Source organism: Dermacentor andersoni, chromosome 2 (assembly GCF_023375885.2).
Source record: "Dermacentor andersoni chromosome 2, qqDerAnde1_hic_scaffold, whole genome shotgun sequence".
NCBI classification, from domain to species: domain Eukaryota; kingdom Metazoa; phylum Arthropoda; class Arachnida; order Ixodida; family Ixodidae; genus Dermacentor; species Dermacentor andersoni.
Window position 1 is genome coordinate 76,757,742 of NC_092815.1, and position 24,819 is coordinate 76,782,560.

Here is a 24,819-nt window from a genome sequence, read left to right on the forward strand (position 1 = left end):
GCGGCAGCGTCAGTGCAACAACGGAGGAGACGATCTCGTCGTCGACGTGGACAAGCTGTAGGTCCGAACGAGAGATCCCTGTCTCCAATTCCGCAGGTCCAGTAGAAGGTAGTTGAATCGGCATCGATAGATCTCTCCGAACCGTTGCTTCAAGCGAGCCGCGAACGCCCGGAATCTAATGTATGGCCACGCTTGCCGCCGCGCACACGGGCCTATAGACTGTCAGCGCGAGCAAGGATAGTGAACTCAGATATCACCATCTGACTCCGTCATCAAAGCCATGCTGCGACGAATATTCGACGCCCTGCAGCTGCTACTGTCTCGTTTAAGTACGCCAGTTGCGCTAACAGCGGCAAAGATTATGAAAGCTATAGACAGTCTCTTGCTGCGCTGCAGTAACTTCTACCTCTTCCCGCGAAGATGAGCTGTGCTGTGCTGTGAAGTGTACTCGTACGCGTTGGACAGAAACAGTATGTTGTGGAGCCCTCATCATCATTATATTCACCATACCACCACCTTCTTTCCTCTTCACATTCTATCTCTGTCGTTCCCCTGAACTTCTTCTCCAGCGTGGAGTAGCAGGCTACAGGCACGTCACTCAGGTCCACCTCTCCACCTTTCTGCCATTAAAATCTATCTATCTATCTATCTATCTATCTATCTATCTATCTATCTATCTATCTATCTATCTATCTATCTATCTATCTATCTATCTATCTATCTATCTATCTATCTATCTATCTATCTATCTATCTATCTATCTATCTATCTATCTATCTATCTATCTATCTATCTATCTATCTATCTATCTATCTATCTATCTATCTATCTATCTATCTATCTATCTATCTATCTATCTATCTATCTATCTATCTATCTATCTATCTATCTATCTATCTATCTATCTATCTATCTATCTATCTATCTATCTATCTATCTATCTATCTATCTATCTATCTATCTATCTATCTATCTATCTATCTATCTATCTATCTATCTATCTATCTATCTATCTATCACACACACACACGAAGCAACACAAACACACATACGAGCACACAGGCGAACACACACGAACACCCCAGGAAAGGACGCCCCTCTACCACCACACACATACAAAGTGTTTGTGTGTATGAGTGAGTGCGTACATGTGAGTGTGTTCTTTTGCGCTATGAAGCAACGTACTAAGAAGAATTACTAACTAGCCCAGAGATAACTTCTTCTATGTTCATTCAAACATTACTTAAACAAGGTCTTTGTCTCTAACGCACGCCTGAGGCTAGCACCTCCAGAGCTGCGGTTTGTGAGACACTCACTTTCCTGAGCACCATGTTAATATGAAAACGCAACTGTCCTTGTTTCAGACAACCAGAAAGTAGCAGTGCGGTTTTTGGGGACGGACTACAAGAACTGGAACGTCTGCTTCGGCTACGTCTACGGAAACAGTGAGATGCCCAATCAAGTGCACTATAATCTCTGGCACGGACGACACAAATACAGGGCACACCCACGCACGCGTCCACGTATAGTTTGTGTCGATACTTTAATTCGTAAATACTAAGCGGCTCCGGAAAACGGGCGCTGAGATGAAAAAATTTCTTATGCACCACGTTTAGTAATACGTAGCTGTCAGGCAATGGCCATGCGAATCTGCAGTGGGTAATGTGGTTTCGCCTCGTGTTTTTCGGCATTAAGCGAGGCACTGGAAGTGGTAAGGGAATAATACATCTACTTTGGGCAGGTAGTGACCGCGGATCCGGATCATGAGACTGAAATAATCAAAAGAACAAGAATGGGCCGCGGTGCGTTTGGCAGGCATTCTCAGATCATGAACAGCAGGTTGTCATTATCCCTCAAGAGAAAAGTGTATAACAGCTGTGTCTTACCAGTACTTACCTACGCGGCATAATCCTGGAGGCCATCGAAAAGGGTTCTACTTAAATTGAGGACGACGCAACGAGCTATTCAAAGAAGAATGATGGGTGTAACGTTAAGGGGATAAAAAGAAAGCAGATCGGGCGAGGGAACAAACGCGAGTTAATGACATCTTAGTTGAAATCAAGAAAAAGAAATGGGTATGGACAGGGCATGCAATGAGGAGGGAAGATAACCGATGGTCATTAAGGCTTACGGGCTGGATTCCAAGAGAAGAAAAGCGTAGCAGGGGCGGCAGAAAGTTAGGTGGGCGGATGAGATTAAGTTTGCAGGGACAACATGGCCCCAATGAGCACATGATCGGGGTAGTCGGAGAAGTATGGGAGATGCCTTTGCCCTGCAGTGGGCGTAGCCAGGATGACGATGATGATGATGATGATGATGATGATGATGATGATGATGATGATGATGCTGATGATGATGTGTACTGTTTACTCCGTGATGGACGATCTGGACGCCACTGACCTCCAGTTGGATTTTCAGTACGGAGCTTCAGTAATCCTGCAGGGCGGCGTTGATCACAGCCTGACGGCCTCATTTAGAACAGAAAGCTTATATGCCTCAGCAAGTCGATAGCCAGCGCTGCAGGTCATCATCTGTTATGCATAGGCATGAGCACATGTGGGGGGGTGGGGGGCAACTCTGTGCTCACATATCGGTTCGTATGCAGTTTAACGCACACCCTCCTCATATAGGGGGCGCCCCTGCGCACGATTATATAATATATTGCATGGTATGCTATAAGGTATAAGGATATTATAGCATACCTGATTAACTCAAGCTGGCTAGGTGACTATTAGTCACCGCCCCGCGTTTCAAAGGCGATGCCAGTGAGTCATCATCATCATATAATAATAATTTATTAGCGCAAGCTTTGACTATTTGGTGACTCAAAATGTCTATTTGTCTCCGCCCCGTTTCGAAGGGAATACCAATATAAATCATCATCGTCAAATAAGCTCCTTCGCATGTGGTTTTACGACAGCTGGCGATGTCACGCACGTGTACAGACGTGGCATAGTCATAGCGGAAGGCGGCGCATACAAAACATTCGATGCGCATAATTATTGTTAGCTCACAGACATATAATAGGGCCCGCTCCAGCTATAGAAATGAACTCATTGTCCTTGGGTCTTCTCGATCGTCATTCAGTGAAAAACAGATTCTGATTACCGCCGACTTTCTTTAATAAAAACAGAAAATGTAAAGGTTGGTGGAAATGTGGAACTCCGCCCTTCATTATTCGTTACACACCGTTAAAAGAAATTTGTGCGAATCGCTGCGAGCCATTCTCCAGGATGCATCGCGTTTTGCCTCTTGACTTCCGCATTGATCCTTAAGAGGTTGTTTACGTTAACTGCGTGGCGTGTCTCTAAAGAGAAATGACGCCTCGAGTAAGCATTGGATAACGCTGTACAACACAGTTGTATCATTCTTTAAATGTGCAGAAATCTCTACGTTCTTATGTCATTAACCGCGCAATGATCTTATCAATCAGTGCTTATCATCCCCTCGTGTGTATGCACCCTTCCTGATAACCTAACTCGGGTGGAGAAAGTCTTCCTCGGGAGAATTCGAGCTGGGGCGACCCTTACCCCTTCAGTAACGTTCTTACATGAAGTGCCCGAAGTGCCCCCAGGTGTTCTTCATTTGCAATGGCTGTGTCTAGGGTCCAGGGACAAAAGCCACAACAAAATAAAGTGCTTAGAGGCGCCGGCATACGGACCAACCAACCCACAGGTTACAAACCGTTAATTATGGATTATACGTTGACAAGTTCTATAAGCAATTTGCGCAGCTTCTTCACGAAGAAGGTCTGCACCCATTTATTTATAGTTAGCGCTACGGTAAACCAGGCAATAATGATAATAAAAAAAGTATTAAAGAAGTCATTTTCTTAACTATTCACACGCGGGTGCTATTGCTCAGTAGGCCATAAAGCGAAACTTTAAGTATAGGTCTTCCCTGGCTCGTTTGCAACAGAATCGAACATGGTTACAAGAGAGTTCACATAGTCGTCGGTGCCCGAGAACGGCACACCCCGACAGAGCAGGATGCACATTATATAGGATGGATGGATGGATGTTATGAGCGTCCCCTTTGGAACGGGGCGGTGGGTTGCGCCACCAAGCTCTTGCTACTATGCTGCCTGATATCCTACCTAGGTTAACCAATGAAAAAAGGATACGTCTGGAGGCGCCACCTATCGTTCGGCCGGCGCTCTCGCCGTTCGGTACCCCATATCAGGGAGAAATGGCGTGCATAGAAACAGGCAGTAGCACGATCGGTACGGCTCTGCCTCGGGACATCGACGCAACGGAAGGGCGCGTGTGACCGCCGCCGGGAGTCCCGACGAGCCGAATAAAACGCCGACCAAAGAGGATAACGCGCGCACCTTTCGATGGCCCAATGTACGTCTCTCCATGCGCCGCCTCGCGAGCGCGTCAGTAAGGATCGCTGACCCATGGTAATACGGTGACAAGTGGTGACACGGTGACTGACTCGCGGTGACCCACGGTGACGGGGTTCGCGAGAGGCAAGGAAGGTAGAGGTTTCACGAATTGCAAAGGTGTCACGCAACCGCTGAACTCACAATTTCATTCATTCATTCATTCATTCATTCATTCATTCATTCATTCATTCATTCATTCATTCGTTTATGTAGAAGTCACTGCGGTCACTAATTATTCTTTGTTGTTCTTGGTGAAAACAGCCGAAAACTTAATCATTTCCCGGTCTCACGATTTAGAACCTTCTTCGTATACTGCCACTTGTTAAAGTGTGATCTCATTTTTAAACCTGTTCCAGTACCCGTGTACGGCATAAGCTCTAGAACGCCCACGCTGGATCCCAAATACTTGGAGGAAGCCATGGCGATAATGAAGAAAAACGAAGTCGGAAGCACGGAGAAATGCACACCGATGTAGCAGAAGTGAACGAACGCAATGCAAGTGCATTTGATACGCTAAATAATAAATTATGATCTCATCGCAATGCTCTCGACAGGCGTCTGATCTATATGTCGGTCAACAAACATTTTGCGCCCGTACAAAACGGGATACAGCATACCTCAATGTCATTCTGAATGTCCTGCATTCGCAAATTGCGCAAATGATGCAATCGCTCGACGAAAGTCAACGCTCAGCCACATGCAGACTACGCGGAGAGTGGTATACACAACTACATCTTATCATTACGCAAGTAAGCCCCGAACATCAATGCTCGGGAGCTCTGAGCTGTTGAAGGAAGCACGCAAAACGCAACTTATACAATATGTATGGTCTCTACAGAAGTGTTTGAGCATATCGAAGACTATTAGTCGCACCCGCCGTGTTTGCTCAGTGGCTATGGTGTTGGGTTGCTGAGCACGAGGTCGCGGGATCGAATCCCGGCCACGGCGGCCGAATTTCGATGGGGGCGAAATGCGAAAACACCCGTGTACTTAGATTTAGGTGCACGTTAAAGAACCCCAGGTGGTCGAAATTTCCGGAGTCCTCCACTACGGCGTGCCTCATAATCATAAAGTGGTTTTGGCACGTAAAGCCCCATAATTTTAAGATTATTAGTCGCTCGCCGCGGTGATATACGTATACATTTGTGTGCCTTTAGCGCCCTACTGCTGAACGCGAGGTCGTGAGCTCGATTCCTCGCCCTGGCAATGTGATTCCGGTGGGGGTCGGTACAGAAAAAGGCTCGTGCACTATAAACACCACTGTGACAGCCATCACTGGCACTTTCATCGAGGATACCCGCAAAGCGCGAAATGCCAGCGGAAGACAGTGAGTACAAGGCTGTTGTATATAGATGAATGGGCCGAATAAACGCAGTTCATAATGAAAAAACACACGTTCAGCTAATAACCCCGGCCTGGGTTCATGTGCATTGCACAGCACTTCAAAATTTATTTGTTGGCGAGAGCGCGGGTATTGAACGCCCGACCTCCCCCAAAAGAGGCGGGCGCGCTCAACTGCGAGGGTACACGAGATTTCTCGTTCGATTTCTCGTTCCTTTCGCGATTTCTCGTTCCTTGCGCATAAATGAGCCTTGCCTGCACATAACACTTGGATGCATGCACGCCTTTAAGAACGTGAAAAGGGCATCCGCATAAAGTATCTATCGAAATTCGGAAGGACGCGTCATTTAATCGAAGCGCGCTTCAATTTAAATTGTATAGATGCGGTAATTGCGTTGTTTCTAACAGATTGCAACTGTTGCGCTTAGCGATCGTTGTGGCCTGCAGCCACCGGATGAATGTGCGCGGTCAGAGGCTTCCGCAGTTGGCGATCACCACCTCGGTCGTTGGCTTGCCGCTGATGGTCCCGTAGGAGGCCATGGTCTTGACCACGTTCATGCCCTTGGTGATCCTGCCGAACACCACGTGCCTGTTGTCCATGAACGGCGCCCTGAAAAGCAAACAGCCCACAATAAGGCACAGGCGCCCCATCTGCGCTCCGTATAACGAGGCGACTTGCTTGGCGAGCATGATGAAGAACTGCGAGCCGTTCCTGTTGGGCCCCAGGTTGGCCATGGAAAGCAGGCCGCGTCCCGTATGCTTCAGCGCGAAGTTCTCGTCCTCGAAGAACCGCTGCTCGTACGCGGATCGCCCGCACTTCTTGCCCGTGGACGTTTCGAACGCGCCGCCCTGCATGTGGCCGTTGTGCGGTTTCTATTACGCCCATCTTCCGTTAAATGAGCCCGTCACCGTGCACGCGGATATATATAACGAATGCAGCGCACTTTTAGTTCGAACGATCAGCATATTTTAAAGAGACACTTAGGAGGGTCATTACATTAAGCATTAATTGTAGATTACCCTTCCGCAAAAGCAAAATAAGACACCGTTAGGATAGATTTGTTATGTGCGATAAGGCATGAAAAACGAGATACGGGTGCCCGCGATGTCAGGGATATTCGAGAACGATCTACTACGGTCAAGTTGCTTGTTTGTCGGTAAAGGAGGTGCAACGCATGCTAAACGAACCAAAGCCTCGACTTAGTAAGCTTTCGAGACTGTCCTTGCTCCAAAAGGCAGTATACAAATAGGAGAAGATACCATCAAATCTGTGTCGGCGCACCGACGTATACCGTACATTTTGGAAATTTTTTCCAGTATACCAAGAAAATTTTGGAGGTACGTTTCAGGACACAAATCTGCCATTCAACTTCTGGCAATAAACAAGGAAATAAAGAAACAAGAAATAAGAAAATAAGCCTATCACGAACAGCTCTGAAATGGCTTGCCTCTTCAATGAATATTTTGAATCAGTTTTCTTATGAAACGATGGCTCCACACCCCAAACAGAGCTTTCCATTAAGCAATGTGTACCTGACCTAACTAGTAGACAAGACGGCATTCTGAATCTGCTCTTTAAACTAGCTGATCCAATTCCTAACGCTTTCTTAAATCGATACGCCGAGTCGTGCTTTTTTCTTCTTTCGGATATATATACTACATCTCTAGAATCCGGAGACGTTCCGAGAGACAGGCTAAGGTAGAACCAATTCACAAACATGGTTCCAAACATGATGTCACTAATTACCGGTCAGTCTCTTTGACAAGTACATGTTGCAGAGCGCTGGAGCATATTTTAACAACCCCCCACCTAATGAAATTTTTGGAAGAAAACGACATCTTCGGTAAATATCAGCGCGGCTTACGACGAGGGCACTCGACAGTGACTATATTCCTGCTGAGGTTACATATTAAAACGGTGAATTTATTTATGGAAAGGGTAAATAGTATTATCATTAACAATTTCCGCGAAGCGTTCGATAGAATATCCCCCAGAAAGCTGCTTATGAAGCTGTCTCGTTTTCTCTCCGCTATTAAAATGGATAGAGGCATATTCGTCAGAAATTGAACAATTTGTGTCATTAAATTCTTTTTGCGTATATACCAATAAATCAGTTCGATCGAGTGTACCGCAAGGATCTGTTACAGACCTTTTACTTTTCTTCATATATATCAGCAATATGGGCGTAGGTTCTTCACCACAAATATCCATCAAACATTATGCAAATGACACCATTGTGTATGCTAAAATACGCACCCTTAATGACCAATCAACGTAGTAACCACTTACAAAAAGTCAGTCTCCGGTGTGACCAGTGCCAAATGGAGCTGAACGCATCAAAAACTGTTTGTATTCGTACGACGCGTTAAAAAAAAAAAAAACATCCGTTAATTTTCCCCTACAGCATCAACGGAGCAGAATTAGCTGAGCTTAAAGAAGTTAAGTACGTGGAGTTCATCTCGCACATGATTTGAACTGGTCGGTACATGTTGACAACGTTTGTAATAAGGTCATGTGTAAACTTTGATCATCACGACGAGAACTTCATGACGCCACCCCAGAGGTAAAAACAATGGCTTACAAAATGACTATGGTTCCTGTACAGACCTATGCAAGTCAGGTTTGGGAGCCTTACACACAACAAACACACTAAAATGTGAGCGCGTATAAAATAAGGCCTTGGGTTTTGTCTTTAACACATACGCTAGAACCCAGTCCGACACCGAACTTAGAAGCAAAGCTCGCCTCATGACTGTCAAGCAGAAGATGCAGCTCAACAGGCTGACATTCTTTTTTTTCACTCATCGTCGTATTCAGCACTCGTCGTATTCGAGTGCTGATTGCCGTGCTATCGTTTGATAACTTAGCTTTCCCTCAAGTCTAAATATTCTAAGGCAGTTTGTCGTGTGCGTATCATGGCCACGCACGCTTATATCGCCTTCCGTTTCTCTACCACGGTTGCGCTTTAAAACCACGGCGCTGCAATTTTGCTTCAGTCTTTCCTTTCCTTCCTTCTTCTCCGCCCTTAAACTGGCTCTCTTAACTACTACACGCAGAGACAAAGCAACAGCGCGCGCTTTAGATCCCATAGATGAGATGAATATTTACAATTATTATTAGGGTTATAATTATATTCGAGTGCTGATTGCTGTGCTATCGTTTGTTACCGAAGCTTTCCCTCAAGTCTAAATGTTTTAGGGCAGTTTGTCGTGTGCGTATCATGGCCACGCACGCTTATATCGCCTTCCGTTTCTCTACCACGGGTGCGTTTTAAAACCACGGCGCTGCAATTTTGCTTTCCTTTCCTTCCTTCTTCTCCGCCATTAAACTGGCTCTCCTAACTACTACACGCAGAGACAAAGCAATAGCGCGCGCATGCGATCCCATTGATGAGATGAATATTTACAATAATTATTAGGGTTATAATTATATTCGAGTGCTGATTGCCGTGCTATCGTTTGTTAACGAAGCTTTCCCTCAAGTCTAAATATTTTAAGGCAGTTTGTCGTGTGCGTATCATGGCCACGCACGCACTTATATCGCCTTCCGTTTCTCTACCACGGTTGCGCTTTAAAACCACGGCGCTGCAATTTTGCTTCAGAGACTTTCCTTTCCTTCCTTCTTCTCCGCCCTTAAACTGGCTCTCTTAACTACTACACGCAGAGACAAAGCAACAGGGCGCGCATGCGATCCCATAGATGAGATGAATATATACACATACATATATATATATATATATATATATATATATATATATATATATATATATATATATATATATATATATATATATATAGAGAGAGAGAGAGAGAGAGAGAGAGAGAGAAAATTATCAGTCAACCCTCGTAGTATAGCCCTCTGGGCCGTTTCCTTTTTTTTCTTTCGAAAGTAGTCCTATTAGGGTTATTATAATTACACGAAGGTATTTCGCCCTCGTCAGCAGCAGTCCTTGAGATAGTTATTCTGGCGGCTAGCTTCCCACGCTATGCGTGCCGCCATCGCACCTGGTTAAGCTTTTGCTAGACGCTAGAGTTATGCTTTGTCCGCGCAACCTTGAGCGATCGGAAAGCGCGTTTTCTCCTCTTGGCCGGCGGAGCGGGAGGCTTTGTTCCGGCCGCAGAGCCCTCCACTTCTCTCAGTAAGGTGCCTGGTGGTGGTCTCGTGCGGATGATGCCCTCTCGGTGAGCGCATATTCCCCCTCATCTTTTAAGAGGTTCAATACTTACAAGAATTTGTCTCGCAAACCATATTTATTTCAAGGGAATTTTCCACGTCTCAATAATTTCTCTCGTCTTATCCGAGTGCTGATTGCCGTGTTGTAGTTCGTTAACGAAGCTTTCCCTCAAGTGTAAATATTTTAGGGCAGTTTGTCGTGTGCGTATCATGGCCACGCACGCTTATATCGCCTTCCGTTTCTCTACCACGGGTGCGCTTTAAAACCACGGCGCTGCAATTTTGCTTCAGGGTCTTTCCTTTCCTTCCTTCTTCTCCTCCCTTAAACTGACTCTCTTAACTACTACACGCAGAGACAAAGCAACAGCGCGCGCATTAGATCCCATAGATGAGATGAATATTTACAATTATTATTAGGGTTATGATTATATTCCAGTGCTGATTGCCGTGTTATAGTTTGTTAACGAAGCTTTCCCTCAAGTCTAAATATTTTAAGGCAGTTTGTCGGGTGCGTACCATGACCACGTACGCTTATATCGCCTTCCGTTTCTCTACCACGGGTGCGCTTTAAAACCACGGCGCTGCAATTTTGCTTCAGAGACTTTCCTTTCCTTCCTTCTTCTCCGCCCTTAAACTGGCTCGCTTAACTGCTACACGCAGAGACAAAGCAACAGCGCGCGCATGCGATCCCATAGATGAGATGAATATATATATATATATATATATATAGAAAATTATCAGTCATAACCCTCGTAGTATAGCCCTCTGGGCCGTTTCCTTTTCCTTTTATTTAGAGGGTGCTAAGAATCCCTGGCTCCGGACAGGCCGCCATTGGAATATGAACCTGGCGACGTTTAACGCTAGAACGTTATCTAGTGAGGCGAGTCTAGCAGTGCTATTGGAGGAATTAGAGGGCAGTAAATGGGATATAATAGGGCTCAGTGAAGTTAGGAGGCCAAAAGAAGCATATACAGTGCTAAAAAGCGGGCACGTCCTGTGCTACCGGGGCTTAGCAGAGAGACGAGAACTAGGAGTCGGATTCCTGATTAATAAGAACATAGCTGGTAACAAACAGGAATTCTATAGCATTAACGAGAGAGTGGCATGTCTTGTTGTGAAACTTAATAAGAGGTACAAAATGAAGGTTGTACAGGTCTACGCCCCTACATCTAGTCATGATGACCAGGAAGTCGAAAGCTTCTATGAAGACGTGGAATCGGCGATGGGTAAAGTCAAAACAAAATACAGTATACTGATGGGCGATTTCAATGCCAGGGTAGGCAAGAAGCAGGCCGGAGACAAGTCAGTGGGGGAATATGGCATAGGCCCTAGGAATAGCAAAGAAGAGTTTTAATTATTAGTAGAGTTTGCAGAACAGAATAATATGCGGATAATGAATACCTTTTTCCGCAAGCGGGTTAGCCGAAAGTGGACGTGGAGGAGCCCGAATGGGGAGACTAGAAATGAAATCGACTTCATACTCTGCGCGAACCCTGGCATCATACAAGATGTAGACGTGCTCGGCAAGGTTGTTAAGAATGGCGAGCTGCAAGGAAAAATTGCCACCCAATTACGACTGGGGGACAAGGCGCGCATCCCCCACTCTCCGTCGCTGCAGCTAGACTGCGTTCGAAGAAGCGGGCTTTGTGCTGAAAACCGCCTCCATCCACGAGCCCCATATCCGTTGTGACGAAACGGGTTCGACGGACGAACTATTGTGCCCGAGGTCCCCAGCGCGAACCTGATTTCGCTACGCATGAGCAAGCCGCGGCGAGACAACGAGCTACCCAGGATGTCTCCGAGCTTCCCGGAACGACTCCCCTCGGTCGTCGGCTCCAGTCTTTCGCACCTGTGTGTTTGCGTGTGTGTGTGCGTCACCTTGTCGCGGGAGGCGGCTAGTTCTGCGATGACGAAACGAACATTCGCTGCCTTGTATCGCCGAAGGACCGAGCGTTTAAAAACGGCTGTTGGGCGGAGGCTCGACAGACTTTCTCTTGAGCAGTCATGTTGGACTGACACTCTTTTTCTTAAGCAGTCATGTTAGACTGATTTAATTTCTGTAAATAAACCCATTTTCCTCGTTCTCGATGAGAAGCAGTTCTTCCCTTCATCAACGTCCTCAGCGTGTTTAAGTGGACGACGGCATGGGCCAGCTACCTTCGAATTCATGCCGGACTCCAATCTTGGCAACGGATCTCGAGCGATGGGATTGAGCCCCCCAATCCTGACAACTGGCTGACAGCGGTGAGATGGACTTTGCGACATGGTGCTGTATCTGCGGTGAGTGCTTGATTCTTGTTTTGACTCTCTAGGCTTCATTTTGTGGTTGTTCTGTTTAGAACTGTGGGGAAGCTAGATTGTTGTGTGTTAGCTAGGTTGTGTTTTCCTAGCTAGATTTAGAGAGCAGAATCAAGGCAGTAAAGCAGCAGTCATGGGGTTAAGGACACTGCTGAGAGACGAGTTGTTGATTGTTGGTGAGGAACTGGGCCTAGATGTACGCGAGGAAATGCTAAGATCAGAATTAATGCATATCATTTCCGAACAGGCCAGTGAGGAAGATATTGAAATGGGATTGGAACTTCTCAAAAAGAGAGAGAAAAGAGAAAGAGAAGAACGGGAAAGAGAAAGAGAAGAACGGGAAAGAGAAGAACGGAACAGGGAGAGAGAGCAACGCGATAAAGATCGCGAGTTAACAAAAATGCAACTTGAACTTGAAAGCAAACGTTGGAGTTGTCTCAAGGAAGTGAAGGCGCTCTGGGACGATCAAGTGAGGCAGAATCGTACCGCATGGACAGGCTATTAAAGCCATTTGAGGTCGGGACCGACATAGGCTTGTTCCTAAGCAATTTTGAAAGGACTTGCGAAAAGATGAACTTCGGCCCGAATACATGGCCACAGCGGTTGCTGTCTATGTTGCCGTGTGAGGCGGCGGAAGTAATCGCCAGATTGAGTGCACAGGATGCATATGATTATGCAAAAGTTAAGGCGAGTCTCCTGAAGAAATACCGCCTTTCAGCCGAAGCTTTTCGGCAAAGGTTTAGGAGCACAGGCAAGAAAGATAGCGAGGGATATCCGGAGTTTGCATATAGCTTAAAGGCCAACCTAGTCGAGTGGCTTAAAAGCGCGGAAGCGTACGACAGCAGAGACATGATCATTGAATGCATGTGTCTAGAACAGTTTTACAAAACCATCCCCCAAGCTGTGAAACTGTGGGTGCAAGACAGAGGTAATGTAAACACTGTGGAAAGGGCGGCTGAATTAGCCGAAGAGTACGCAACCCGTAGAAAGTTGAACGCCGAGGAGGGAAACTGGGACGGTCGAAATGGACCGCGGAAACCATTTCCGTTCAAAAAGGGTGCGCAGACTAGACGATCGGAGCCTGTAGACATGGCGGAAAAGCCCGCAGAAAAGAGCGAGGAGAAACTTAACGGAGAAACCGCACAAAAAGAACAGAAAAGAAAATTCGAATCTTTTAGACCAATGTGCTGTTACAAATGCCACAAACTGGGACATATAGCTGTAAACTGCGAGAAGTCTAGCGTAGTTTTCTTCTACGTGGAGGAAAAGGATGAGAATATGGAACTTTTAAGTCCATATCTTCACGACCTGCAAGTTAATGGAAAACCATGCCGAGTGCTAAGAGACAGTGCCGCCACGATGGACATTGTCCATCCGTCTTACGTGACGGTAGATGACTTCACCGGAGAAGTAGCATGGATAAAACAGGTTGTAGAAGAACACAGCGTGTGTCTGCCCATGGCCAAAGTCAAAATCAATGGACCATTCGGGGAGCTAGAGACTGAGGCTGCAGTTTCCAAATCTTTGTCACTGCAGTATCCTTACATCTTTTCGAATCGTTCGAATCAGTTACAGTGTGACAAAGGGCTCAAACTGGGAGAGGGCATAGTACAAGCATTGACCCGAGGCCAAGCTCGTAAGATCGCGGCGCTTTCTGTGGAAAATGCACACGCTCCTCCAGCGGAAGCAGAAAAGGGGATAACTTCAATACCCGAATCCGAGCTAGGCCCGAGGGACAAAAGAACAGTTGAGGAGAGCCTGCCAGCTGACCAGCTCAATGAGAGCGTAGCACTTGAGTGTCAAAGTTCTAGCCTGCAGGAAGAGCAAGCTGACGCACTCACAAGCGAGACAGGGTCGTTATTATCACCGGCCTCAAAGAACTTTAATCAGCTCTTACGTGTGGATAAAGAGTCACTGGCAGCTGAGCAAAAGAATGATGAGAGCTTAGCTAAATTACATGACACAGCTAAAGAAGGCATTGCTAGGCGCAATGTGACGATACATGAGAGAGGAGGTTTGTTGTATCGGCACTACAGAGATCGAAAGGGTAGGATTTTAGATCAGTTAGTCGTACCTACTAAGTATAGGGAGGACCTTTTGAGTCTCTGTCATGGAAATGGGTGGTCCGGCCACCTAGGCATAAACAAATCAAAGGAAAGATTGCTTATGGAATACTACTGGCCTGGCTGTTTCAAAGACGTAGAAAACTTTGTAAGATCATGCGACGCCTGCCAGCGTTCGGGTAAACCAGGAGAGACATGGAAAGCTCCACTGAAGGTAGTGCCCTTAATAACAGAGCCTTTCAGATGACTTGTAATAGACACGGTAGGGCCTCTTCCAAAAACAAAATCGGGCTACAGGTACTTGTTTACCATGCTGTGTCCGGCTACCAAGTTTCCAGAAGCAATCCCTTTGAAAGAGCTCAGTTCCACCGAAGTAGTAGACGCGCTTTTAACAGTGCTTGCACGAGTTGGGTTTCCAGCCGAAATTCAGGCAGATCAAGGGTCAGTATTCACGAGCGCACTGACTTCCACATTCTTGCAAAAGTGCTCGTGTCGTGATCCTTGTCGTGAGCTGAGTGCTCTGTCATGCTCGAAATGTAGTAGTGAGCTGTGTGCTCGTAAGCTGTTTGCTGTATGTTAGTTTTGCGGGCTCCATACGGGAGTCGCGCTAGTCTGCCAATGTATGTCCTGTTTTAAAATGTAAATCCTGCAATTAAATCCTGCTCGCCTAGCCCTGTCGTCCCAAGTTCATCTCTACAGCTACGTCTGCCAAATCCGACAAGGTGCGCTGCAGTGACCATAGGATGGTAAGAACTCGAATTAGCCTTGACTTGAGGAGGGAACGGAATAAACTGGTACATAAGAAGCCAATCAATTAGTTAGCGGTAAGAGGGAAACTAGAGGAATTCCGGATCAAGCTACAGAACAGGTATTCGGCTTTAACCCAGGAAGAGGACCATAGTGTTGAAGCAATGAACGACAATCTTATGGGCATCATTAAGGAGTGCGCAATAGAAGTCGGTGGTAACGCCGTTAAACAGGAAACCAGTAAGCTATCGCAAGAGACAAGCGTAAGACAGCGGACATAAGGAACTATAATATGGATAGAATTGAACAGGCTCTCAGGAACGGAGGAAGCCTAAAAGCAGTGAAGAAGAAACTAGGAATAGGCAAGAATCATATGTGTGCGTTAAGAGACAAAGCCGGCAATATCGTTACTAATATGGATGAGATAGTTCAAGTGGCTGAGGAGTTCTATAAAGATTTATACAGTACCAGTACCAGTATAAGGTGAGAGAGAATAGTCTAGAGGAACTTGAAATCCCACAAGTAACACCGGAAGAGGTAAAGAACGCCTTGGGCGCTATGCAAAGGGGGAAGGCAGCTGGGGAGGATCAGGTAACAGCAGATTTGTTGAAGGATGGTGGGAACACTGTCCTAGAAAGATTGGCCGCCCTATATACACAATGCCTCATGACCTCGAACGTACCGGAATCTTGGAAGAACGCTAACATAATCCTAATCCATAAGAAAGGGGACGCCAAATACTTGAAAAATTATAGACCGATCAGCTTACTGTCCGTTGCCTACAAAGTATTTACTAAGGTGATCGCAAATAGAATCAGGAATACCTTAGACTTCTGTCAACCAAAGGACCAGGCAGGATTCCGTAAAGGCTACTCAACAATAGACCATATTCACACTATCAATCAGGTGATAGAGAAATGTGCGGAATATAACCAACCCTTATATATAGCCTTCATTGATTACGAAAAAGCATTTGATTCAGTCGAAACCTCAGCAGTCATAAAGGCACTACGGAATCAGGGTGTAGATGAGCCATATGTAAAGATACTGGAAGATATCTATAGCGGTTCCACAGCCACCGTAATCCTCCACAAAGAAAGCAACAAAATCCCAATAAAGAAAGGCGTCAGACAGGGAGATACGATATCTCCAATGCTATTCACGGCACGTTTACAGGAGGTATTCAGAGACCTGGAGTGGGAAGAATTGGGGATAAAAGTTGATGGAGAATACCTTAGCAACTTGCGATTCGCTGATGATATTGCCTTGCTTAATAACTCAGGAGACCAATTGCAATGCATGCTCACTGACCTGGAGAGGCAAAGCAGAAGGGTGGGTCTGAAAATTAATCTACAGAAAACTAAAGTAATGTTTAACAGTCTCGGAAGAGAACAGCAGTTTACGATAGGTAGCGAGGCACTGGAAGTGGTAAGGGAATACATCTACTTAGGGCAGGTAGTGACCACGGATCCGGATCATGAGACTGAAATAACCAGAAGAATAAGAATGGGCTGGGGTGCGTTTGGCAGGCATTCTCAAATCATGAACAGCAGGTTGCCACTATCCCTCAAGAGGAGAGTGTATAACAACTGTGTCTTACCAGTACTCACCTACGGGGCAGAAACCTGGAGGCTTACGAAAAGGGTTCTGCTGAAATTGAGGACGACGCAACGAGGTATGGAAAGAAAAATGATAGGTGTAACGTTAAGGGATAAGAAAAGAGCAGATTGGGTGAGGGAACAAACGCCGGTAAATGACGTCTTAGCTGAAATCAAGAAAAAGAAATGGGCATGGGCCGGACATGTAATGAGGAGGGAAGATAACCGGTGGTCATTAAGGGTTACGGACTGGATTCCAAGGGAAGGGAAGCGTAGTAGGGGGTGGCAGAAAGTTAGGTGGGCGGATGACATTAAGACGTTTGCAGGGACAACATGGCCACAATTAGTACATGACCGGGGTAGTTGGAGAAGTATGGGAGAGGCCTTTGCCCTGCAGTGGGCGTAACTAGGCTGATGATGATGATGAAAGAAGTTAAGTACTTGGAGTTCATCTCGCACATGATTTGAACTGGTCGGTACATGTTGACAACGTTTGTAATAAGGTCATGTGTAAACTTTGATCATCACGACGAAAACTTCATGACGCCACCCCAGAGGTAAAAACAATGGCTTACAATATGACTATGGTTCCTGTACAGACCTATGCAAGTCAGGTTTGGGAGCCGTACCCACAACAAACACACTAAAATGTGAACGCGTACAAAATAAGGCCTTGGGTTTTGTCTTTAACACGTACGGTAGAACCCAGTCCGCCACGGAACATAGAAGCAAAGCTGGCGTCATGACTGCCAAGCAGAAGATGCAGCTCAACAGGCTGACATGCTTTTTTTTTCACGCATTAAGCAGGGACTATAAAGTAGTTAAAAAAACACACCACATTATAGAATCCCGTAAACCCCTGAACAAAACGTTAAAAACATATTACACCTATAAATTATAGAACGGAATCATTCAAGCATTCGCCGTTGGTTCGAAACATAGACGATTGGAACAACTTGCCACACAAGATAGTAGAATGTCCTGATTTACAAGCTTTTAAAAAAGGCGTTACCAATTATTTGTAAACGGTTGAGAATACGTTTTATTTTTAGCTGTTTCTCGGTTGCAGTATGGTGCGTCACTTGTCTTTCTTTCTTTTTTCAAAATTGCTTAATTATTTTCGTAGACCTATACGGTGATATAACTTGTTAATTGTAGCTCATGTGATTTATTGTTTTCGTATTTGTTTATATTGTACCTTCCTATCCTGATTGATTTTTATTGAATTGTATAAACATGCACTAAATATGTTTAGTTTGTACACGACAACAATATAACCGCGACTCCTGCCTAGGCATGTGCTGAGAGTATGAATGAATGAATGAATGAATGAATGAATGAATGAATGAATGAATGAATGAATGAATGACGGCGCGGAGGTATCAGCGCTAAATTCGAGAGGTAATTTGGCTTTCATCGTGTCGACTAATAAGCGACCTTTTCCCTTCAATACCTTACAAGTCAAATTGATTCGGTGCGCGTATTTAAAGTCTCCTTTTAGAAGATTGCTGACACCATTTCCGAGGCCAGGAAGGTCGGCGAGCGCTTGAAGAAATTTCAATTTGACACTAAAATTAGTCTCGAAATGACACGCCTGACGTCATCGTGACGTCACGACACGACAGGCTAGGTACGGTGGCGTCACTCATAAAAGAACGGTGAACGAGTGTGCTGGGCCCGTTTCTTCTCATTGCATTCGCATGTCGCATCGGCAGCAATCCCGGGAAAGGTGCGAGCTGATATATATAATTTCATTACGCTGTTTTGAAAGAAACAAGTGTTGTAGTAAACTTATTTAGGGCTCTTCAACGCCTGTTAATATACCGGGTGTTTCAGCGAACACTTTCAAAAAATATTTAAATATATTGCCTGTGGCAGATAGCACAATTCTGGTCCGTGAGCTGGTCTACTCGAAGAGGCGGACATTACTTGCAAAAAAAAAAATTTGAAATGCCTAAATGACCAATTAACAAAAATTCACCAATTACGTTTTAGCTAATTAACTTATGACACTTATTGCAATTTACGAATTCTAGCCCGCGAGGTGGATCCGCTCGGAAAATATTGATGACGCCAGTTTCGATATATTTGTTCCCGAAGTTTGCTGAGAAATGCATCGGCGTTCCCGTTACTTTTGTGCTTCAACGCATAAAACGATGTTTTGTTAATGACAGTTCATTTTTACTGATATGTGCCATAAGGTAATAAGTTAAGAACTTAATCAGTCATTCTTGTTAATTAGTCGAATATTCACTTCAATTTTTTGCGCAATTAAGGTCCGCCTCTTTCTTTATATATGTAAACCTATATACCCAAGTTAGTCGACGGATTGATTGCCGTCGCCGTAGCACAACTGGTAGTGTAACACAAACGTAATGCCAAGGTTGTGGGTTCGGCTTCCACCGGCAACGCGTTACCTTTTCGTCCGCTTTCATTTTCCTTTTCTTTATTATTTTCTATACATTTCAATTTCAACCACAGTGAAATTCCCCGATGCTTTCCTGGGCTTCATTTCATTGTCTGTTGGCCTTATATGGTCATGATTAATATATATATATATATATATATATATATATATATATATATATATATATATATATATATATATATATATATATCGTTATCTGAGGTTTAGTCGGCTGTTTTAGGCTATGTTTTAGGTTTTAGGCCCAGAGCAGAATACCGGTGGACTATAAGAATTACAGAATGGATGCCGAGGGAATGGAAACCCAGTCAAGGACGACGAAATTGCGAAATTTACAGGCATACAATGAAGTCATCTGAGCAATAGGTGATGTCCAAAACGTGGTGTTTGTTTGTGACGTGTTTCCGGCTCCGTAATTGCTTCCGGCGCATGCAACCAGTCAGCGCATGACCTTCAAGATTAATTGCTGTTCCCTACAGGCAGCCGTCGATGGGGCGTGGATTTGGACCCCACATATATAGAAGATCTCTGGGAGAGGCCTACGCCCAGCAGCGGATATAAAGTAGACTGATGGATTAACAAAAATGAGTTTTTTTTTTTTTTTTGATATTCATTCGACACAGAATCCGTGTGGTGCAGCGCGAAGTGCGACAAGGGTCACATAAAAAACGAGGGCAAGTCCCCACAGTCTCATGAAAAACCAAACAGCCCAAACCATCACTGTTCAGCGCAGAAGGAACGAGAAGCCGAAAAGTGTCATGTCACATATACGCCTTCAGGAAGCTTCGGATACAATATTGCACTTGTTCTTGGCTATTTTTTGAACAAGTCGCGCCGCTTATGTTATAGCCCCTTTTTCCGAAGGACTGCCCGTCTGTTCACTGGGATTACGTTGGTCATTACTACGACCAGCACGTGAACGGACGACAAAAACACGCAAGAGACGAGCGCGGGGTCGAGCTTCCGTCATGCACACCCACCTCGCCTAAAGCTACGCTTGAATGTGTCAGTTGGTCACCAACTCCCGCCACGTCCCCTTCGAGGCGAGCATACCTGGCAGACGAAGTCCTTGACGATCCTGTGGAACGTGCTGCCCTTGTAGCCGAAGCCCTTCTCTCCCGTGCAGAGGAGCCGGAAGTTCTCGGCCGTCCTAGGCACCAAATCGGCCCGCAGTTCGATCTCGAGTCGGCCCAGGGGCTTCCCTTTGGCCGTCAGCTCCAGGAAACAGTGCGGGTTCCTGGACGTCAACCCGTTCAGCGTCGTCTCGCAATCCTCGAACAGGTCTTCGTTGTGCGACGACCGTCGACAATGCTGCTCATCTTGCTGCTTGTGCGACTTCTCTGCGGGCTTGCGCGAGGAGGAAAGGCAGGCAGGGAAGTGAACCACGTGTGGCTTCGGGGTGTTAGTCTCGTGGAGGAAGAAAAAGGCGCTAAGAGCTAGGGAGCGTCACGTGACAATATTGAAGCATAGTCATAATATAAATCTAAAGGAAATACTAATGAGAAATCTATGGGCCCTCAGCACGTGATAGGCTATAAAGGTATAATGTTTAGCCGCGAAATTATGCGGGAGAGTTCAGAGGACATTGGAGAGGGCCGACCGCTACGGGGTATAGAGCTATAAGTTATAGCACAAACTAAACAATACCTCGACAGTTTCGACAACCTTGGAGGGCGTTCTCGAGAGCCAACGTGCACATAGGCCCCGAAGAGAGGGAGGGCCTGAGAGTAGCTTGGCCTTCCGAGGTGCTGCCTGCATGACATCGTGTTCCCTGTCTTTACTTCCTCCTTGGTTGTTTTGAACGTCGTCGAATTCCGCCATGCTGACGTTTTGAGACAAACAGAGAGGACGCGTAGCAGCCATCTGAGCCAGCCAGGACTGACAAGATGACATTCGAGAATATGGTGGAATTTGACAGGGTATACAGAATTAGCACCCCCGCGGCTGAACATAAAGATAAGTATTACTGGGATTCACTTATTTTAATGCCCATGAGCTGGATTCTCGGGCAAAATTTGGCGCAGGGACCGCACAGAGATGACATAAGTCAAGCCTAAACTAAATAAAATTAACTGTGCGGTTTCAATGTCCCAAAACTGCTCGTTGCACGATTGCGCGCCGTAGTAGAGGGCACCGGATTTACTTTGACCAGATGCGGTCCTCTAACGTGTACGTAAATGTAAGTATACGCGAGGCTTCCGCGCACAGATGGGCTGCCTGTATCTATACATGGGGTCTTTTTTTTTTTTGTGTGAGAGAATACAAATTTTTCATAAAAACGCTATAAGCGCAGTGAACGTGGCGTTCTTGCAGACTATAGTTCTTAAACAAGGCGGACTTAGCAGCTAATAACGTGAGCTTCAGAAGACTAATTAACATTAACTCCTTAACTTTTTTATCAGTACCTTGAGAGCAGTTGTCTAAGTGGTAAATTTGGAGGCAGTGACATTTTCAGATCCACCCATCTTTTAAAAATCTTGGTAATCGCTCCTAATTCAAGATATTCAGCATCAAATTCCATAGCTCTATCGGGGCGATATCGAGGCTGAGCTGCGCGTGAGACGGCAGCGCCCCGTAAAGAAATGTGGGTTGAAATTTGTATGATGGCATGGCCGCGTCAAATCCTGACCCGAAACACAGCCGGACATGCTTGCCAGACAAAGCATGTCGTATCAGTATAGGTGCCGCGACTGGCCGAGACGTTCGGTTTCAAGCTTCCTGGCGTAGTCGTCACGGGTTGGTCGTTTCGGTCTGATACAGCGGCGGGACCTTCTTTTCTGCGATCCCGCGGTGCTCGGTTTCGACATTGCCTGGATTTACCGTTGGAATTCGATCACAAGTATCTCGGATTAGGTGCTACTTCTGAAGATTGTGGCTGCCTTCAAATTCGTAATTTAAGCAACTGTCCCTAAGGCACTAATAAAAAAGTAAATAAATATTTCTTCATTAGTCTTCTGAAGCTCGCGCTATTCGGCAAAATATGTACGCCTTGCTTGAAAAGACGCCACGTCCGCTGGGCGTACATCCTTTTTAGAAAAAAACAACAATTGTATTGCCTAAAAAAGCATATATATATATATATATATATATATATATATATATATATATATATATATAATGTTATTCATATCGGTGGTGCAGCTAAAAGGGTAGAGATGGATAACATATTGTGTACATTGGCGGTGCCATAAAGTTTCTCTTTCCACTTTGTTGATTTCAGGGGGATCACTGCCGCCTCTTTCCGAGCCATTGTGCGAGTGGAGGCATGCGAGTTATTCTCCTCTCGTCCTTTGGTCCCTTGTTATATAATCGTGGAGCGCAACCTTACGCAACATTCCTCGCCGTTGTTTCTTCGCGGGCGGGACACAGAAGCAGATCGCACGATACGAACAGTGCATTTCTGGGAATTTGTGTGTAAATATCCGTTGCGATATAAGGCACAGACTTTCCTGGGCAGCAGGCTGAGCATCCCCGCCGAGTTACATGCGAAATAATTGGCAGTTTGACCAAGGAACTTCTGTATTTTCTTCAAAGCACGCCCCAAGAAAGAAGAAAGATTTGTGCAAACATATGGGGCGCGGTTTAGCTTACCTTATCCATGTCCAGCAGCTAAGCAAACCAATTCGACAATTTTGGTTCTTGTCCAGTGTATGGCTGCCGTTCTTGTTCCATACCCACTACTGCTGGCAGATTCGCCAAGAAACAAATGGTTTTAGAACGACTTCAAAATGAATAATAATCGCCAGTAAATATAAGACTTAACGTGCACGTGTGACGCATATTCGCCAGTGAACCATTAAAAGGTAGAGCTGCAGACATTAGAAGAATTTTAAGAGAATTAAGAAGCTTTGAGGAGTGATACTTTCAAAATACAGGCGAGTTCGAAAAATGTTTCGTAGGAAAGCTTGCCCAAGCACACGGTGAATGCCTGTGCAGTCGTCCTCGACATAATCTTACAGTTTGCTTTTCCCTTTTTCAATATTTGGTGGCTACGACACCGGCACAACTTGGGTTCCTCAAAAAGCCATGGTTTCCTCACAATTTATTAATATTAAGAATTATTGTTTCATTGCCAAGCTGTTAAACATTACCTTTGTCTTCTGCATATTAATATTGAACTCCTGCCTATATATATTCGCCGTTGATCCTCACCCCTAAGCCTTCTCAGTCTATTTGCTTGAAAACTTCTTTTAAGCATGCATATATATAAATGCATATATAAACTCCTTTTCCAGCGTTTCTACCATACATAGACCGGCCACGGCGTCCGCCATTTGCGCGCGCCGGCGCTTAAGTACTTTGGAGCATAGAGTTTCCTACAAAATTACTAGAGGGAACTCTGGCGCTGCAGTCGTTGTCCTACCATGGGAATGATGGGAAGTACATGGATTTGTCTGATCTTCGTGCTTGTGGATTCAGACGTTCTTGTGGCTTTGTATATTACGCTATATAAATATTATTGTCGTATATTTCGGCGCAATCTATATTCTTCGAAGTGCAGAAGACGCCAGGAACGCGTACAGTTTCTATTAATTGCAACGATTGAGCTTGTCCAGGTGGCCAAATCGAAACGCGCCAAGCGTCTGAAGGCACTGGCATGCCCGCGATAAATTCATAAGGGCGTTTCATTCGCTTGTCGATACGTGCGTCCGTGGCTTAATGGTTTCAATATCAGGCTTCTGTGCTAGAGTCCCTGTGTTCGAATCCTGCCGTCGGGCAATTTTAATGATGTTTATTTAATTATTTATTCCGCAATGTACTGTTGAAAATGACGAGTTAACAAAGTCACAATGCCGTTTGAAGCCAAAAGGACGAAGTTTAGGCAAATCCATGTACTTCCCATAATTCCCATGCTAAAGGCCGCCCCACATTCAGCGTTTTCCCGGCGTTTTCTGGCGTTTTGTCACCCGGCGTCGCTCGGCGTCGACGCTGAGGCTGGCGCCAAGCCAAAACGTCGTGCTCAAGGGACACCAGATCTCGCCGCCGCCGTCGGAAGCGACTCGACAGCGCCGACCAATCAGCGCGCGGCAGGGCGTGGCCGCGCGCTGCTGGCAACTCTTGCAAGAGACTTCCGCAGATTCGCAGTTCGCGCCGCCATTGCTGTTTGTTTGGTTGCTTCAATCATGCTACCGGCGAACATAGATAACGAGCTTCTTATAGCCATTGTAGAAGCAAGGCCGATATTGTGGCAGACCAAACACAAGGAACACAAGAATCGTTTAGGAGGTTGCTGGTAAAATAAATCTGGTCACATTGTGTGACGCTGCGCTGGCGCTCGTCCGCGTGCCGCTCGTGTGGCTGGACGCCCTCTCTGGCGCCGTTCATGCGACCACGCCGGGAGACGCAACGCCAAAAAACGCCGGTAGAAACGCTGAATGTGGGGCGGCCTTAAGACAACCGCTCCCATGGCAGCTCCCGTAGACACTAGCGCCAGAGTTCCCTCTAGTAATTCTTGTAGGAAACTCTATGCTTTGGAGCCCACAGAACGGCGCGCCCGGTTCCTTGAAATACTTCCAGATGGCGCACGTCTCCGCCGCATCGCGGCCCACCCAAGAGGCCGCGTTTCTGCCAGAAAGCCCGCCTTCGTGCATAGCGTTCGCGGCCAGCGTTTCCCGGTAAACATTTGAAGACGCAACCAATGGTATTCTGTCAGCAGTGACGTACCCTACCATGATTATTTCTTTCATAATAGAACTTTTGCGAATTAGTTTGATTAAAGCGCTTTTAATTACTAAATTGAGCGTGCGGTATTTGATAGAACATTGTGTTTGTGTTTTAAACACACG

General features: G+C 45.7%; 2 protein-coding genes across 2 annotated transcripts in view; one reads left to right on the forward strand and one right to left on the reverse strand.

Annotated features, from left to right (window-relative positions):
* Nucleotides 1-4,938, forward strand: part of LOC126541797 (uncharacterized) — an 89,149-nt gene extending 84,211 nt beyond the window's left edge. The window contains exons 7-8 of the mRNA XM_050188730.3: nucleotides 1,365-1,445; nucleotides 4,744-4,938. The gene's annotated coding sequence lies outside the window, so the exon portion shown is untranslated. The remainder of the gene's footprint in view (nucleotides 1-1,364; nucleotides 1,446-4,743) is intronic.
* A 1,119-nt stretch (nucleotides 4,939-6,057) lies between these two features.
* Nucleotides 6,058-20,854, reverse strand: LOC126541997 (peptidyl-prolyl cis-trans isomerase A-like). The gene is made up of 3 exons (XM_055077047.2): nucleotides 20,681-20,854; nucleotides 20,087-20,380; nucleotides 6,058-6,577 (listed from the first exon to the last, which is right to left on the reverse strand). Exons 1-3 carry the CDS (start codon nucleotides 20,852-20,854, stop codon nucleotides 6,197-6,199), a joined length of 849 nt encoding a protein of 282 aa, XP_054933022.1. The 3' UTR covers nucleotides 6,058-6,196.
* Nucleotides 20,855-24,819: the final 3,965 nt, after the last annotated feature.